The following is an 18,521-nucleotide window of genomic DNA, read 5'->3' as shown; positions in this document are numbered from 1 at the left end:
TTCTGCTCCCCACTCAGTCTCTGGTGAATCCTCTAAACACCATCCCCCCACCCCCGCACCTCTGGCACCCAGTTCTTGTATGCATAAATAAATAAATTAAAAAAAAAAGTGGAGTGAAAACTCTGCTCAAGCTACAGCAGGTCAGGATCCCCTAAGGGGTAACAATTGTGGCTATGAGATTAAAATAAACAGCAAATGAGTTTTTGGGCTGGAAGCGTGATGTTTCCTTTGGATGCAGCACAGGCCTGCAACTCCAGAAACTGACCTGAAGGCCCCAGAGGGCCTCCTGCTGGGCAGGACACAGGGACTGTGGAGCAGCCTGCCCCAGGGAAGGCTCAGGAGGGAACCACTGTAGGAACTTCCTCCTTGAAGGACCCTCAGGCAAGGGAACAGAAAGATTTAAAAATGAAAAGAGATTGTGTGTATTCTTGGAACAATGCATCTAGGAATTTCCTATCACCTCCCGTGTTCTCAGTAGGTGTTTCTTCTCTCTGCAATGGAAACCTCAATTTGTGTTCAGGAACCAGTAAGAGGTTTCTCTTTTGTGAACAGCTTAAATCAGGCAGGTGTCTCTCTTTCCTTTCTTTTTATCTTTTCAAAGTCCCCTTTGATTTGAGGGACTTCACTCATCTAGTGGGAAGTTCACCATCAGGATGGGGAACTCCAGGAGCCAGGCAGTCCTGGGTCAGTCAATGCCTCCCTGTGAGTTGCTGCCCCCAGGGAAGACCTACTAACCTAGAGACTGGATGGGGGGATTTTTGATGGTGGGCGTGCCTAGCTCCTGGGGTTTTCTCACATGTGGTCCTGGCTCCTGCATCAGAATCAATGGGCAAGACTTGTTTAGGGATCTGACTCCTGTACCCTGCTGATTCTGAATCTCTGCCAGGGCCTGGGAGACCATATAATAAACAAGCACATTGAGATGATTCTGATGCCCACCTAAATTTCAAAGTCATTGCTAAAACATTTAAAAAGAATGGGGACAGACGTCAACATTAAAGTTGATGAAAAGCCACATTAAAGTTCTTAGGGACTAGCTGGCTTTATTAGAAGATTCTAGGGTAAGTTCATTGTCCCTTGGGTCCCCCTTTGTCCACTTGTGGACACCTGGAGTTGCTAAAGAATGCCAGATGAGGCCTGCTCTAGCCCATTAAATAAAACGAGAAAGACAGGAGGAGGAGGGCTAGGTATTGGAAGAAAGAGTATGTCACCCAGACCAGGTAAACTCTGGAAACGCAGACTAACACTGCAGTAATTTTATGGGTTGAAACTCTCATTGGCCAGAGAAGGACCCCAGCTATATATACAGACAAATTTGATATAACAGTGCTTGCTGGAGTTTATATAGGGCATCAGTCCCAATTCTGTTCCAATGGAAGAGATTTGACATTTCTCTAATTTGCCATTGAAATTGTAAAGGGTCACAGATGTTCAATTAAAATATTATGGGTAGAGCTCAATTTAATTTTTTATTTTATTAAAACTAATTTTTTTTTTTAACTAAATTACAGCAGCACAAGTTTGATCCCCAGCCAGGGAGCTGACCCACATGACGCAGACAGGATAAAGGCATTTTTTAAACTAAATTACTTGATATTAATAGTCAATCATAATGCTTAATAGAGGAAACAATACAGAAATTTCTTAGATTCACTGTTTTAGGCCGTAAATCTGGAATGTTACATTATGATCAACATATATTGACATTAGATTATCTTCTGCTCTCTCTTTCCTCTGACTTTCTCTATAAATCACTTTTTTGGGGGTAAACAAAGTCATATAGTTCTTTATTGACAGAATACATGGTCAGAAGAGAAGTTTAGTCACATCTCTCTGTATCTACAATTCAGTAGTTCAGCATTTTAATAATATATCCTAACTCCTTGACTGATGTAAATTTCATGAAGACTTAAAACATTTTCTTATAACTGGGCCTCCCTGGTGGTACAAAGGATTAAGTACAGCACTGTGAAGCTATCTGCAGCATCTGCAACACAGGTTCCTTCCCTGGATGGCCAGGGAGCTACCCATATGGCATAGCAGACCTTTCCTGTCTCACCTGCTGCTCCCCTCAGCAGTGTATTTCAGTCAGTCTGCCGTGTTCTGGTCCCGGCTCTGTCTCTGGTGAATCCTCTCACCCCCGCATCGCTGGCCTACATCCCAGTTCTTGTATGATGAATAAATCTTTAAAAAACTTTTTCTTACAACACTTAGCATGACTCCTTCTACATAGTCTGTGTCACTATATTAGCATATGTATGTATAGACAAACATGTATGTCTCTTTAGGAAAATGACTAAGTGCTACAGAAAATAGATTATGATGTAAATGTTTACCAAATCCAGCAGAGGCATCATATCGGATCAAAGGTGTCTTCACGCTTCCTTCATCTGTAACACAGGTCACCTGGAAGAGAAAGGCTGGACAAAAGGTATATGACTCGGTCACCCAACACCAACATGAGAAGGCATTCTTTCAGAAGAGCAAGACCCCACAGCATAAAATTCCAGAGCAAGTGGTGAGGTTTATCCAATATGTAGACTTATTCCTGATTTTAAAAGTCAAGAAAAACGGCGATCATCATTGCAATGAGAACATGTCTGTAAGTAAAGAAACTCAAGAAGCTTAGTTTATATAGCTAAGGAAAAATTATCAGAGGCATAAGTTTCATAAATCAACTGTGCCTTGTTCTTCATGGGGCCTAGACTTGTCCCATGAAAACTTCCAGCTGTGACTTTTACAATGTGGCCCAGAGTTTCTTACTAATAGGAACATGCTCAAAAAGGATCATGGTGATCACAAGGTCTGATGCCTCTTTCATAGCAGGGACCTGAGGGAAGTGACTTTTCTAAGTTGGCACAGATGGTGGAGACCCGTGCAGGAGCAGAGTCCTGTTCTTCTAGCTCTTGGGCTTCCTTTCCATCACTATGGTCTGCCCGGGATAGAGAGAACAGTGACAACGCCTATTGAGTAGTAAAGTATTGTTGCAAGTTTCAAATGCTCTAACTGCATACTGCTGGAGCTCATTTACCTCCACCTATTCTCAAGAAAATTAAAGAATTCGCAGTATGAGTACAGATTGCTTAAAATGGCTATTGGTTCTGTGTCTACACTGAGCAGTAGAAAATGCTTAGTCCCTTGTAAAACTTTTTCTCACTTAATTTCAAAACAGCAAACAGGAGAAGGAGATGTAATTAAACTGGGAGAAAGAATTTGGTTATAGAGAGAAAAGGTTTGTTATTTCAGGAACATATAGATGGTTGGTTAAGGAAATCCCTTACTCATCATGCTTAAGCTTTGGAGGTCACTGTCTGTCTGGGCTCTGTTCAGAAGTTGTGGAGCTACCCAGAAAATCTCTGAAGTCCCTAGAAGTTATCATTTCAGGATACTCATTGTCTACTTGTGAGCACAACCTGCCCTGTGGCTTTGTCCCTTCATGAGCACACTGCAGTCACGTGAAGCCCATGCTTCTGAGGATAGCAGCAGAGCTGCAACACATCATCAGGACAACCGCAAATGTATCATCCAAACTGCAATGCAACATCAGAACTGCAACACATCATGAGAACTGCAGTGCATTACCAGAACTACTGCAATGCAACATCAGAACTGCAATGCATCAGCTGAACTGCAGTGCATTATCAGAACTTCAGGTACATCAACCAGACTGCAACACACCATCAGAATAACTGCACATGCGTCATCCAAACTGCAATGCATCATCAGAACTGCAATGCATCATCAGAACCGAAATGCATCATCAGAACAGCAAATACATCATTAGAACTGCAGATGCTTAGTCAGAACTGCAGTTGCATCATCAGAACTGCAATGAATCATCAGAACTGCAACTCATATGCCAACAGATATGAAGGAAAGCCTTTACTGGAAGGAGGAACTTTGCCCCAAGAAGTGGTCACTTGAACGAACTCATGTGAACGATGAGCATCTGCCGGTCAGCTTCCAGAGGTGAGGAAGGGAACAGAGATCCTTAGGCACTGAGAAGTAGGATTAAGAACTAACTTTTGTCCGCAGTCCTTGGAATACAGAGGGTGGTGTCCAGGCCACTGTACAGGCGCTGCCCTCTGTCTGTTAGCACGAACTCCTTCAGCCGGCCATTTGGAAGGAAAGTGCCACTCCAGTTCACACACACCATCGATACGTTGCTGTCCACCCATACCAGGGCTTGAACCTGTGGTACTGTTGGGAGAAAGGTGCATGTTCTAAAAACAGTAATCTCTAAGTGTTGTGTCTATTTTTTTTTTTTAAAGATGAGCTAATACAAAACAAAACAGAAAAAAAAAACCCAAACAAAAATGAACCAAAAACTGGCACTCGGGGCTGCAAGAAAACCAGTGGGAACATGTGTGAAATGCTTTCTCAGCAACATTGCACCTGCTTTCCAAAAAAAAAAAAAAAAAAAAAATCGATGGCGAGTAGTGTTTCATAAAATAAAACTATTAACATACAATGGCTCTGCCCACCGACATAACCCTGGAGCTCATATTTTGTTGCATTTTCTCTTTTAACAGGTAAAGTATCCTTAACACCATTAACTACAGTAGATAGCTATTTTTCATATCAAATCAATATTTATTGCTACAAAGCCCCAAGGACTAGATGAAGGGAGTATTTTTTTTTCTTTAAACCAAACTGCTTAGATGGTGAATTATGTCCTTTTGGCACCCATTCATTTTTAAAGCTTTTTTCTTGAACCGTTAGTTTGTTTTCTAAGAGAGTTAAAAAGCCTTGCAAACAGCAATTCAAGTATAATAATTCATTGTCCTGACTAATCAATCAATAGCATAGTACATTAGTATATAATCAAGCTCAGGTCTCCTAAGTATTATATCAGATATAGAAGCAACTTTGTGTGCCTTCGACAGTAGGCATTCTGTTCATTTTTCAGTTCCTTACCAATACAAAGGAAAAATAACCCCTAACTGAGGCTCATCTTCTAAATGAATAATTTTTGCAGAAACAAATGAAGGGATCCCATATCAGTATGTCAAGTCAGAAGAGATTTATTTCATGAGCGTTTTCTTCAAAATAATCAATATATTTGTAACAGCATTAAGATCCATCTAGACACTAAATTGGCTTTTAAGAAAAGAAAGGATTGTGGAAATAAATTGGATGTCTTTGTTTCTTTAAAAATTAAGTCTATCCTGTGGCTGATGTTAGATAATATTACAACAGAAGGAATGATTTTGCCTAAGGGATCCTAAGGCTCAACCAGGAGGCAAAATTTGATTTTTATATTTCAAAGTGAGATATTTTCAGAATTTTTCCTGTAAATACAAAAACAACAGTTATATGGCCTCTTTATTTTTTAATTTTTATTTTTTTAAAGATTTATTTATTTATGCATACAAGAGCTGGGGTACAGGCCAGAGGTGTGTGTGTGTGGGAGGTGAGAGGATTCACCAGAACAGAACAGGCAGATTGACAGAAGTACATTGCTGAGGGGAGCAGCGGACAAGACAGGAGAGATCTGCTGCGCCATGTGGGTAGCTCCCTAGCCAGAGATCTAACTCATGCTGCAGTGTCTGCGGACAGCTTCATAGATTGCGTCTTAACTCCTTGCACCACCCGGGAGGCCCCTATATAACCTCTTTAAATATGTCTTTACAACACAAATGTTGTCACCTATCACAATGGAACCCACTGTGGTGTGTGCCTGTGGCTTCTCTCTGCTACCTTATTCAACAGATTTCACTTATCCCCAACACTCTAACAGTACAAATAGACTGGTTTTGCAGATGGTATGACTGTAGAATTATAGGAGCTTTACTTTCCTTGTGGGATTTCAGACCTTCCCGAGGACACTGTGATCAAGCAGTCAAAATCATCATCAGTTACAGCTATATCACACTGAACATGTTCAATCTCATCAAAACAGTCAGGAATAGTTAATTTGGAGAGTGAGGCAGTGGTAACAACTTCTATGCCCCTAACCTATTGCTAGATGTTCCTGAGCTACTTAATTTGTCAGGTGAGGACTCTGACCTTCACCTTCAGAGATGTCAGATATCTTGCTTGAGGTCAGTAGCTGGCAAGAGAGTGAGGGTATGCCCCAAGCCTGCTTCACTACGAAGCCCACGTTGCTGTGTAATGATGAGCACACATTTATTTAAAATCAGCACTATTTACCAAATCATTCTGGGTGTGCCCTGGTAAGCAGCTGGCCATCCTGACTGCTAACTACAGGAACTTTGTGAGCTGGTTTTGAAGCCCAATCATGACTAAAAATTAAATGAGGTAAACTTATATTAAATGGAATAAAATTACCCCAAATTAAAAACTCCTTTAATAGAGGATTGTCCCTTTTTCTTTCTTAGTGAATCTTGCTAAAGGTTTGTCATGACTTCTGGATTATTTGACGAAATCTATGCTTCCATGGTTTTTCCACTTTCTGTATCTAGATGGGCAAATGCAGCTGTGATGGGATGCCACCAGCTCTGTGCAGGGCTGTCACCTAAAGTCAGCCGTGGCGGGAGCATTGAGCATTGACACCACACATCAGCAGGCAGGGCAAGTTGGGAGAAGGCCAGCAGTGAACATTTCTACCTCTCCTCTGCTCTCACCAGAGGTACAGTCTAAGCATCAGGGGCTGAGTGTGAAGTCAATGCCTCTCCAGACCCTTCTCTGAGTGTTTGTGAGATCACATTTATCTAAAACTGCAAATACTATTTTCAAATAATCTCTGTTTGTCTCCTTTGAGCCACATTTTCTCTCAGTATGTATAGTGAGTTAAAATTAGCATAAATGGTGTGTGCTGGCCCCTATAACAGCCAGTTATTTATTGCATTTTCTATCTGTGTGGACACAGTAGTAGAACATTTTCTTCTTTGGTGCTTGGCCAATGTTCAGCCATGTCTCCAATGGGAAAGAAAAGAGAGGAAAACTTCGTAAATGTCTTCACTTTGTTCTTCTAGGAAAAGAAAAAATTATATGGCAAAACGCTGTCATGACTGAAAGGAGAATTGGGTAGAGTCTGCAAACCTTGCATACCTCTTTGGCCTGTGCTTCTGACCAACACCTACAAACTCTTAGAAAAGTATCAATAGCAAAATTGGCTTATGGATATACTGAGAAGGTAACTGCTTCTCAAACATGGTAATGATGCATTGTTCCACTGTATATATAGCAGGTCCTCAGATAACATTTCTTTCAACTAGGCTATTGCATAACAAACAAACAAATAAAAGCAATTCCTACCCAGTTGAAGGAAATGGTGTTATGTGAGGACCTGCTTTTGCTTCATGTCAGTTCACTTAATCTCTGCAGGATATTAAGTGAGGACCTACTGGGGTATTATTTTTATTTTTAGAGGTAAGTCAAAATTCAATTTTCTATACTTGCACCTTAGGAATAAATGTTTCTTACAGTTCCTTCTGTGCTTGTGAAGGGAGGATGGTCAGAGAAATAAGGACAGAGGGAAAGAGAAGTTGATGAAAAATTTCTTGAGAAGTCAATGAAAAATTTCTCCTGGATTTACACTATGGAGGTCATGGGCAAATGTAGGAAGAGATTTTCATGGATCATTTTTATGATGAGGTGAAAACCAGTTTGGAGGAAGTTAAAGAGTAAGGAGAAAGAAAGAAAATGGGCAAAGCACATTTCCCAAGGAGCCCTGTGTACTTGTTTCTGATTATACTTATTTTATTGCTAATGCATTTTTAATATGCCATTTTTAAATAGATATATACACACCTTCTACATTCTGAAAAGTGGTTATTTTTATTTATTTATTTTTTGAAAAGAAGTTATTTTATAAATAAAATAGACAAACCCCTAGACAGACTCACAAAGGAAAAAAGGGAGAAAGCACAAATAAACATGATCATAAATGAAAGAGGAGAAATTACAACAGACACAGCAGAAATCAAAAGAATAATCAGAAACTACTATGAACAGTTATATGGAAACAAGTTCAACAATCTAGAGGAGATGGACAAATTCCTACAACTCTACAATCACCCAAAGCTAGATAAAGAAGAAATAGAACACCTAAACAGACCAATTACAAGCAGTAAAATTGAAATGGTAATCAAAAACCTCCCCAAAAACAAAAGCCCAGGACCTGATGGATTTACAAATGAATTCTACCAAACTTTCAGAGACGAATTAGTGCCTATCCTTCACAAACTCTTCCAAAAAATTGAGAAGGAAGGGATAACACCACACACGTTCTTTGAAGCCAGCATTACACTTATACCAAAACCAAACAAGGACAACACAAAAAAAGAAAACTACAGGCCAATCTCCCTAATGAACAAGGATGCAAAAATCCTCAATAAAATTTTAGCTATCAGAATCCAACAATGTATCCATAAGATAATTCACCATGACCAAGTAGGATTCATGCCAGGGAAACAAGGATGGTTCAACACCTGAAAATCAATCAACGTTATCCAACACATCAACAAAAAGAAATATAAAAACCATATGATAATATCAATAGATGCTGAAGAAAGCTTTCGATAAAGTGCAACACCCATTCATGATAAAAGCCCTTGAAATTCTTGGGATACAAGGAACATACCTCAACATCATAAAGGCCATCGTGACAAGCCAACAGCCAGTATCATTCTCAATGGCGAAAAGCTGAAAGCATTCCCATTAAGATCTGGGACAAGACAAGGATATCCACTCTCACCACTGCTTTTCAATATAATACTGGAAATCCTAGCCAGAGCAATAAGACAAGAGAAAGACATACAAGGAATCCAAATAGGAAAAGAAGAAGTCAAGCTATCACTATTTGCAGATGATATGATAATATACATAGAGAACCCCAAAAACTCCACAGAAAAACTAATTCAACTCATCAATCAGTTCAGTAAAGTGGCAGGATACAAAATCAACACGCAAAAATCAGTAGCCTTCCTATACACCAACAAAAAATCTGAAGAAGAAGAAATAAAAAAAAAACATCCCTTTTACTATCGAAACAAAAAAAAAATCAAATACTTGGGAATAAATCTAATAAAAGAGGTAAAGGACCTATACAAAGAAAACTATAAAACACTGTTAAAAGAAATAGAAGAGGACACAAAGAAATGGAAAGACATCCCCTGCTCAAGGATTGGAAGAATAAACATTATTAAAATGGCCATCCTACCAAAAGCAATCTACAGATTCAATGCTATTCCAATAAAAATTTCAATGTCATTCTTCAAAGAAATAGAACAATTATTGATGAAATTCATATGGAATTACCAAAAACCCTGAATAGCCAAAGCTCTCCTGAAAAAAAAAAAGAAGGGAATGGAGGCATCACACTCCCAGACTTCAAACTTTACTACAAAGCCATAATCATCAAAACTGCATGGTATTGGAACAAGAACAGACACACAGACAAATGAAATAGAATAGAAAATCCAGAAATAAACCCACAGATTTATGGTCAACTAATCTTTGACAAAGGAGCAAAGAATATTCATTGCAGCAAAGAAATATTGTTCAATAAATGGTGCTGGGAAAACTGGGTCGCTACATGCAGAAGAATGAAGCTTGACTACTACCTCACACCATGCACAAAAACCAATTCAAATGGATTAAAGAACTAGACATAAGATCTGAAACCATAAAATACATAGAAGGAAATATAGGCAAACACTCCATAATATGCACATCAAAGACATCTTTACAAACACATCACCCAAAGCAGTGATAGTGAAGGCAAAGATAAACAGCTGGGACTACATCAAATTAAAGAGCTTCTGCACAGGAAAAGAGACAATAACAAAAACAAAGAGAAACCCCACCGACTGGGAGAACATTTTTGCACCCAACACTAATGATAAAGGACTGATCACAAAAATCTACAAAGAGCCGATGAGACTCAACAAAAACAAAGAAAATAATCCAGTCAAAAAATGGGCAGAAGAGCTAAAAAGAAACTTCTCGGAAGAGGAAATGCAAATGGCCAACAGACATATGAAAAAATGTTCAACATCACTTGTAATCAGGGAAATGCAAATCAAAACTACCATGAGATACCATCTTACACCAGTGATATGGCACATATTAAAAAAACTAGCAACAACAAATGTTGACGAGGTTGTGGAGAAAAAGGAACTCTCCTGCACTGTTGGTGGGAGTGCAAACTGGTCCAACCACTATGCAGAGCTGTGTGGAGATTTCTTGACCTATTAAACATAGAGCTTCCATATGATCCAGCAATTCCACTCCTAGGTATTTACCCAAGGACACAGAAACATCAATTCCAAAGAGCACCTGCACCTCTATGTTTATAGCAGCACTATTTACAATAGCTAAGCTTTGGAAACAACCCAAATTCCCAAAAATAGATGACTGGATCAAGAAGATGTGGTACATATATACCATGGAATATTACTCAGCATTCAAAAACGATAAACACACGCAATTTGCAGCAACATGGATGGCGCTGGAAGGGATCATGCTCAGCGAAATAAGCCAAAAAGAAAAAGAAAAATACCGGATGGTCTCACTCATAGCAGGAATCTAGAAAACTTAAATAAGGGACCAGGAAAAAGAATAGCTATAAGAAAGAAATATCAAAATCAACAAATAACTATGAACAAGAGACTCTCTATGGGGGATGGGGGGCGGGGAACGGAGGGCTTGGGGTAAAAATAAGGGGTTGTAATTGTATGGGGAATATAAAAATAAAATTTAAATTAAAAAAAAGGCAAAAAAAAGAAAAGAAGTTATTTTATAGGACTAGAAGGAGGCCCCAATCAGTGAGCTAACTGCCCCTTTCCACACTCAATTGCCTTTTTGCTTTTCCTGATGGTTCTGTCTCATCATTTTCCAGCAATGCTAGCATTTATGGCTTGCCATTTGAAAAGAAAGTAGTGACCAAATTCTTCAAACGATCATCTCAAGTGCTTGTCCATTCTCTTCCTTTCCATGCCTGCACTTCCTCTAAAATGATTTTCACCCATTGCTGCATGAAAAATCATTCTAAATTTGGCCCAGATCTCCAGATTGTGAAATCCCACAGGAAGGCTTGTCAAAAGGTCATGAGCAGTGATGTCTCGGCAGCACTCACTGTAAGTGAGCCCACACACAATCCTATAAAATTAAGTGGTTTCCCCTAGTTTGAGCACGAGGCTCTCGGGCTGCCCCCCACGTCTCAGGCTGATGGTGGCAGCCACTTGTACTTGTTGTAGAACAACCCCGATACAAAACGGGGTGCCTGACTGTGGGTCCTCACCCGCGCGCTTAAAAGGACTTATCAATGCTCTACTGCAGGCACACGTGAAAGGTTAATAAAAGGTTTATTTACAAGGGAAGGGGAAATGAGGAAATGTACAGCTCTGGGAGAAAAGTGGGAGACAAAGTTTTAAATGAGTCCTACCCGATCCGCCGATCAGGAATCCCAAAATGGCGCTCTGAGAGCTGGCCGCCAGCCAGGAGCGGTGAAGCCGGGAGGCGAGAGATCGCGAGCCAGAGAGAGAGCCCAAGGCCCACGTGTTTGGTTTTTTATATCCAACCTGGCTGCCCAACTCCACCCTCAGGTCCCAGCCACCCTCCCCTTGGTGGTGATGGGATTTGTCTTCCCCAATGTCCTGATGGGTTTAGTCTGGAGTGGGGGTGGAGTCCACAAAGCCTGTATGGGATTAACTCAGGACATCACTTCCCCCTAACATACTGACCTTCCTTTCCGGTGGTGAAGCTGATCCATTCAGAAGCGGTGCTGCCCACCTCATTGTGGGCCACCATCCTCACCTTGTAGGTGGAGAAGGGCTGAAGTCCCCCAAGACTGGCGCTCTGCCCAGTCCCTACGTACTTGGTCTCTGGCTGGCCGGGAGCACAAGCAGTGGCTGACTCGTGGGGACAGGTCGGGTAGAGCTGGACCTCATAGCTGAAGGAGAATGGACATGTAAAGAGAAACCACAAGGAAATTAGTGTAATTGTTAGGGGCAAAGGATGTCCTGAGCAAACTCCATACAGGCTTTGTGGACTCCACCTCCCACTCCAACAAGACACTGGGAACTGCAAATCCCATGATCACCAAAGGGAAGGTTGTGAGGACCTGAGGGCAGAGTTAAGCAACTATGTTCTCTGTTTGAGTATTTAACTGGCCATATGAGGGGGGAATCCCTCCCTTGGCCATGCAGCGTGCTTGGTTTTTCACCAGCTCGGTCGGTCATTGGGATTCCAGGTCAGGAACAGGTAGGACACATTTACGAACTTATCTCCCTCTTTTCCTCCCTGAGTTATTTCCCATTTCCCCTTCCCTTGTAAATAAACCTTTTATCAACCTTTTGTGTGTGTCTGCAGTTTAGCATTAATAAGTCCCCTTTAAGCCCGGGTGAGGACCCACAGTCAGGCAACCCCATTTTATATCAGGATTGCTCTGTAACATAACTATCTTTAAAAATTGCTTCTATTTTGGGAGGAGGCATTCAGTTTACACTGAATTCCAATCTCTTTGAAATTCCCATTTGCAGGGACCTGCTCTCAGCAACCCTTTACTTAATGCTGTTGGAAATGAGCAGCGAATGTGAGCAGAGAAACGATAAGAGAATCACCCAGCATCCCAGCAACCTTGTTGGTAGAGATAAGCTACTTCTCTCTTTTCAGAGGAGAATGATAAAATTGTCTCCCTCTCTTTTCTCCTCCAGATTATTTTGACTCAAGTAACTTCTTTGTTTTTTTCAAACAGCGCCATTGTTTTTTCATTATACCACTTTAAGTTAGATCAAGGAAATTCTGATCTAGCCACAGAAGTTTCTTGTGTTCCTGCTAAGACCTGTAGAAGGAGTAATTCCAGGGAATCATGAGGCATGGATTATTCCAAAGATTGCAAGCACATTGCATTGTGTTTCTTATTTACAGATAATGTTGTTCACCTTTCTAGCACAGGCTGATTTGATGTACTGTTGGCTTAAATCAGTTGGGGTAAACGGAACTAAGTGAATTTATTAAAGAATCAAGACTGAGGATTTGAACCCGGGAAGTATTTAAACAGGTTTCATTCTGTGGCAACTGTTTCAACAAACACAAGTTTGAATTTAGTTTATACAGGTAGGAACATTGAGTCACTGGCATAACAATGTAATTATTCTGGACAGGAGAAACTTCTAGTTCCGTGCTATTTGGTTGCTCTACAACATTTTGACCTAAAGATCTATTAATACACAGAGCAGGGCAAATGCTGGGGTTTAATTGCTTCCTTTCTGAAGAATGTGCAGTAGAGATGCAAATATTAAACTTCCATCTTAAAGCCATTTTTCTCTGGCTCCTTGGACAATAGTGGGGGTTGAAAGGCTGGTTTACTTTCAGGTTGCTGATTCCTGCACAGGCTACAGGCTGGAGCCTGCTCTGACTTCAAGTCTGTGCAGATGGCTTTACTCTCTTGGCTACTAGACTGGGGTGGAGAGGTATGGTGAGTGAGGTTGTGGGAGGGACTATCCCAGAATGTTGTACAGTATGTACACAGTGTAAACACCATCTATTTGTCTATTTTGCTGTTGATATCTATTCAATAAACAAGTCTTCCTTGGGAAGTGCTGGGGTCTCTGTATGCTTGGATGCAAGTCTTACTTTGGTTTGTTTTTCTGGCTGGCCCATTACCTTTGAATGATACCATTGGGGAACAGGGGGGCACTCCACTGGAAGGAAGCTGTCCTGGAGGCCAGTGTCTTTATTTGAGGGGGGGACAGTCCTGACGGTGGAGCAGGCTGAGTTCTCAGCTGGGCTGTTGGGCCTTTGCTGCAGCAGTTGAAACAGGTACAGGCCTCCACACCAACAGAGTAGGTAGTGAAGGGCTGCAGGCTGCGGAGGGTCTGCTGGGTGGCCAGGCCTTCAGACAGCTGTAGGGGAGACAGGGCTAGATGAGAGAGTGCCACAGATAAGTCAATGACAAATGTCATGTGTGTCACCTTCAATGAAGAGAATGCCACATTTGTATCAGGGAATAAAAGAAAGAATCCTATATCTTTACAGAGAGAAATCTCCATAAAAAGGGGAGGTTTCATGTGCCTTGCCCTAATCAGTGAGGGGTGCAGCTGAGCCACAGGATGGAGAGATATTAGATGGAGAGATATTAAAAGAGGAGACAAGCAAGAGAGTCACATGCAGCAGAAGAGACATATGAAGAAAAAGGGAGTGCTTGCATCTTGGCTTTGAACATGCACCTAGGACTTGGGGGACATGAAAGAGATATGTGGAGGAGAGACATGTAGAGATACGTGGGAAGGCTGACAGTGGCAGCTGCTACCTTGATTTGTTCTTTGATTTTTTTTCCTTTCATCCTAGACTTGCCTGGCCCTTCTGCATCTTTCCTAAGTTTTCCCTCCAGAAGCTACCTTAGACTTGTGGCAAACTGCTGGGCCTCTGCAGCCCCACTTTGAACCAATCCTGTTTGGTTGTGCATTTACCCACAAGGGAGTGGGTAACTTTGAGTGTTTTATTGAGAATATTCTTTTTCTTCTTCTCTTTTCTCTCTATGCACATTAATTCTATTAGTTATTTCACAGTAAGAGTCTGCTTTGTCTTTAAGTGGCAGATGGCAGAACCTCTTTAGAGCATGCAAGTTTGGGGTCCCAGGGTGCCCCTCAGTCTGCACACTAACCGTACCCCTCTGGTTTCTCCTTGGGCTGAATGAGTCATCAAAACAGCAGTAGCCAGGTTAGCAATGTGTTATTAAACTCTCCAAATTTGCATGGTTATACACTTGAAAGAATAGTGGAACACACCAGAGACAGTGCCCTGCATTTAGGGAGCTGGGGCATCAAGAACGAAGGAAGAGACTTAGATTACAGAAAAGGAGGGGATGACCTCATCTTCACTCTGGGAAATACACATGGGATTCTTGTAATAAGGAAACATATTCTTGTAATAAGGAAACATGCAACACATACACCTGCATGAGACCCCCCAAACTACACTCTTCTAGGTCATAAAGGAGGGAGCATTGATTTCTTCTCCTATCAGGAAAGAGGGCAGATGTTTAGGGAGTCATTTTGATTAGGATTAGGGAGGGGCTGAGGATTGAAGTAAGGATAGAAGCTTCCCCTAGCCTTTGGGGTCTCACTGCTCTCAACCCAAAATTTTTTCAGTCATGGGATTAGATCTCAGTCATGGGCCCTTGGCTGACCTCTAGTTCCCATACAAGGTGGCAAGAGGCCTTGTTCTTCAAATACTGTGAAAAGTTTATCTGACCCTTTTGGGGAGACTGACCCCAAACCAGCCAGTCCTGGAGATGTAAATGGGCATTCAGCACAGCGTTTTCCCTCATGGAACTACTAATCCAGTTGGAGAGACATGACTTAAACATGCCAAAAACAGAATGATATAACGATTAAAAGAAGTTTGAGGTAATGGGATAGAAATCATAAGGTATCACGTAATCCATTACTATTGCCATAGATATTAGAAAATGGCACAGAACACATGAAATATTGAACAAATTCTGTGATCTTATCTCAGAATGATACCTTTCAAAAAAAGAAAACCTGTATTTGGTTTATATTTCTAGTCAATGTTCACTAAGTCCATATTCTGCCACTGTGACTTGCATATAATTTTTAGGTCAAAAATTCCCTCAAATCTTTGTTATGTTGGATATTTGACAGTTTAAAATACAGATTCCATATATTTACATAATACATATATTTATATGGACTTAACAGTTTCAAAATCCATCTCTTCCTCTGAGGGTTTTAGTTTATACAAACTACCTTAGTCTATTTCTCATTGATCTTTAATGCATTATAAACTTTTTGGCTTATTTATGGTATTTTTTAATCTCATGATGATTATATCAAATACTCTTGGAAAAAGAAGAGTTCAGAAACTGGAAACTAATTTTCACATCGATATAAGCAACATATAATTAAGAAGAGCTATCTATTATTTAAAAAAATGCATACAATGCACTCTAAAGATAAATTATTTTAGTTTATTAATATTATCATTTTATAAGCATGGATAATCAAGGGCTGATTGTATTTACATCATCTATATTTATTGAATACGAAACCCTGTAGAAAATATGCTAATATTCCTTTAACATTCAATACAAGACTTCCTTGCAGGATAGTTCTCTTTTGAAATTGTGTTTCAATACCTGACACTGAGACCTCAGAGGATTTCTCCACAGTTGTCCAATTGTTCCCTAAATTGGTCTAAATAATTTATAATGTAAAACTGGGATCTGCAAAGTTTCTCTATGAGGTCTGTGTGAACAGTGTTATAATCTATACTTTTCGGGAGAAACATGTGAGACACAAGCTGAGCCACAGAGAAAACAGACTTGACCCACTGGCTCTTTGTCTCTCATTTAAATAATGCAGGAGCTGGGCTGGCTATGCCTCCTGCCCCTTCCAGCCGATGGCCGATGGCGTGGCTACAACTGTGAAAGATGATTCCCTTAGCAGCTCAGCCTGTCTCCTCAGTGTGCCCCAAACCTGTTAATATGTAAACAGTGGTGCTACAGGTGTGCTGTTGGGGCTTTCTAGAACTTTCTAGAGGTCTCCAAAGTCTTATTAGAGATTTGCACACGTCCAAATGGAGATCCGGGGATATCCTTTGTTATTTTTTCCTCTTTTTCATATTGACATTTACACTACCAAGCAGGACTTTTTGTTGGTTCCTTACTCTATGCCATCTCTCCATTAAGTGGTTGATCTGTTTTCTAGTGAACTTAATTTGATTATGCTTGAAGCCTTAGGTTTCTTATTACCTTTGTGGGGTCTCTATGACCTCTAACACTTCTCTTCCTGAATATTTACATGTTTTCTGGGTGTTTCTTAAGAGCTCCTTATTTCTCGCAGAGGGAACTTTGTGCTGGGTTCACCACAGGCTACTGAAAACAGATGGATAAGAAGGAAGGATCAAGGAGGAGAGGAAGCCAGGGCATGGCGGTGTGAGCTTTACAAGCAGCCACTCCTGGAATGCTCTGCTGCTCACCACGGTCTCCACCCCGCTGGTGTTGGAGAACAACCTGTAGAGACTGATGATCCCGTTGGGTGTCCTGGGGGTGCTGAAGTTCACCACTGCTTGGGTGGACGTGACTGCATGGAACTTGGGGGCCCCGAGTCCTTCTGGGGGTGCTGGCCCAGTTCTACACCATGTCCAGATACTGGCGGTTTTTCCTGCTGAATTCACAGCCCAGACCTCCAAAGAGAAATCAATAAGACCAGTCAAAAGCAAGACAAACTCAGGCTGGGGAAAAAAGTTGGCAACCAGAGAGCAACTACACAGCACAGGATGAGATAAACTTTGATCTCGCAGCTTTCTCATCACAAAGGAGGCAGGTTCTTCCTCTTTTTTTTTTTTTTTTTTTGCCTTTGACCATATGAACCCAGAGGGGGCCAATTAGGAGACCTGATTTCAGAAGGAACAGACTGACCGAAGCCTGATGAAGGGTTGCTGTCACTGAGCGGGAAGACAGCATTTTTGTCAGCTTCCGTGAATTAGAAGGCTCGGCAGACTGCACAAAACTCAGCACTTCCAACACTGCACCCACCAAATCTGCATGGAAATTAAATTTCCCTTTCATCAAGTTGGGAATAAACATCTGGAAGGATGTATAATCTTATTTATCAAGAACCATTTGTATAATTAAACACGAATATCCTAAAAGGTTGCCTTAGGTCGTCATTTGCATGACTACCTAATTTGTAGAATGTCAGGTACAATAGGCGGAGGAGATGGATGTGCTAGTGGATAGGGTTAAATTAGGCCCAGTAATAGCCAACTACACAGTGATCAATCAGAATGATAGATCTAAATGGCAATACAAGAGGACGGTCTGCCTATTTAGGAAAAGGAGTATCCCTTAGTAAGCTTTCGTGCTGTGTAAGTCTCACTTCAGGATTTTTTTTTTCTTATTTGGTATCTTCATGTATATATTATATATATAATATACAACACTGTATGTGACTTCGGGGTACAGGCTCACACCTTTGAATGTATGTCAGCACACCACACCTACCATCAAAACACACATCAACCTCTGCTGTCATCCTGCCTTGAATGTCTAAAGATGAATTTGGAAAAATTTCATTGTACCCAAGTTCCAGAGTGCAGTGTTGAAAAGCATGCAGATGTGGAAAATAGGGTCTATTTAGAAAAAAAATGTGGGAGAAGACTTTGAAGTAAGAGTTACATTTCATTTTTGTTCTGTTTTTGCTTCAATAAGATGTTTAAGAGAATAAATACTGAATGATATTGAGGAGTGAGGCCAATTTCTAGCAAGATTTTCATGCATTAATTTTTGGTGGATTCTTTCATATAAGTGAACTTCCTGATGTGGAATTGCACTTAAATTACTGTCAAATACAAGCCTCGGGCCCTTGCTGACAGCTTTGCCAGAAGCCCCATTGGAAACACGACCATTCACCCACTTACATAGAAGAACCTGATTTTTGGATTCCCAGTGCATTTTCTCACCATTTGCCCAATAATTATTCCTTTTGTATAAACTATTCTACAAAGCACCTTAATGTATGTTAGCTGACATTGTCCTCATGACACAACCTCATCAGGGAGTTAAGGGATGTCGCAATGGAACC

At 40.8% G+C, this 18,521-nt stretch overlaps 1 protein-coding gene across 1 annotated transcript in view; it reads right to left on the bottom strand.

Annotated features, from left to right (window-relative positions):
• USH2A (usherin) overlaps nt 1-18,521 on the bottom strand; it is a gene marked incomplete at both ends in the record, with an annotated part of 619,110 nt that overhangs the window by 6,713 nt on the left and 593,876 nt on the right. Inside the window, 5 exon segments of the mRNA XM_084245562.1 lie at nt 2,337-2,420; nt 4,024-4,200; nt 11,652-11,860; nt 13,576-13,814; nt 16,915-17,121. Coding sequence (XP_084101688.1) covers nt 2,337-2,420; nt 4,024-4,200; nt 11,652-11,860; nt 13,576-13,814; nt 16,915-17,121 — 916 coding nt within the window.

The sequence above is a fragment of the Talpa europaea genome (genome assembly GCF_964194135.1).
Source record: "Talpa europaea genome assembly, chromosome: 10".
Lineage (NCBI taxonomy): Eukaryota > Metazoa > Chordata > Mammalia > Eulipotyphla > Talpidae > Talpa > Talpa europaea.
The sequence above is the reverse complement of the archived record's forward strand: the minus strand, read 5'-3'. Positions and strand labels throughout refer to the sequence as shown.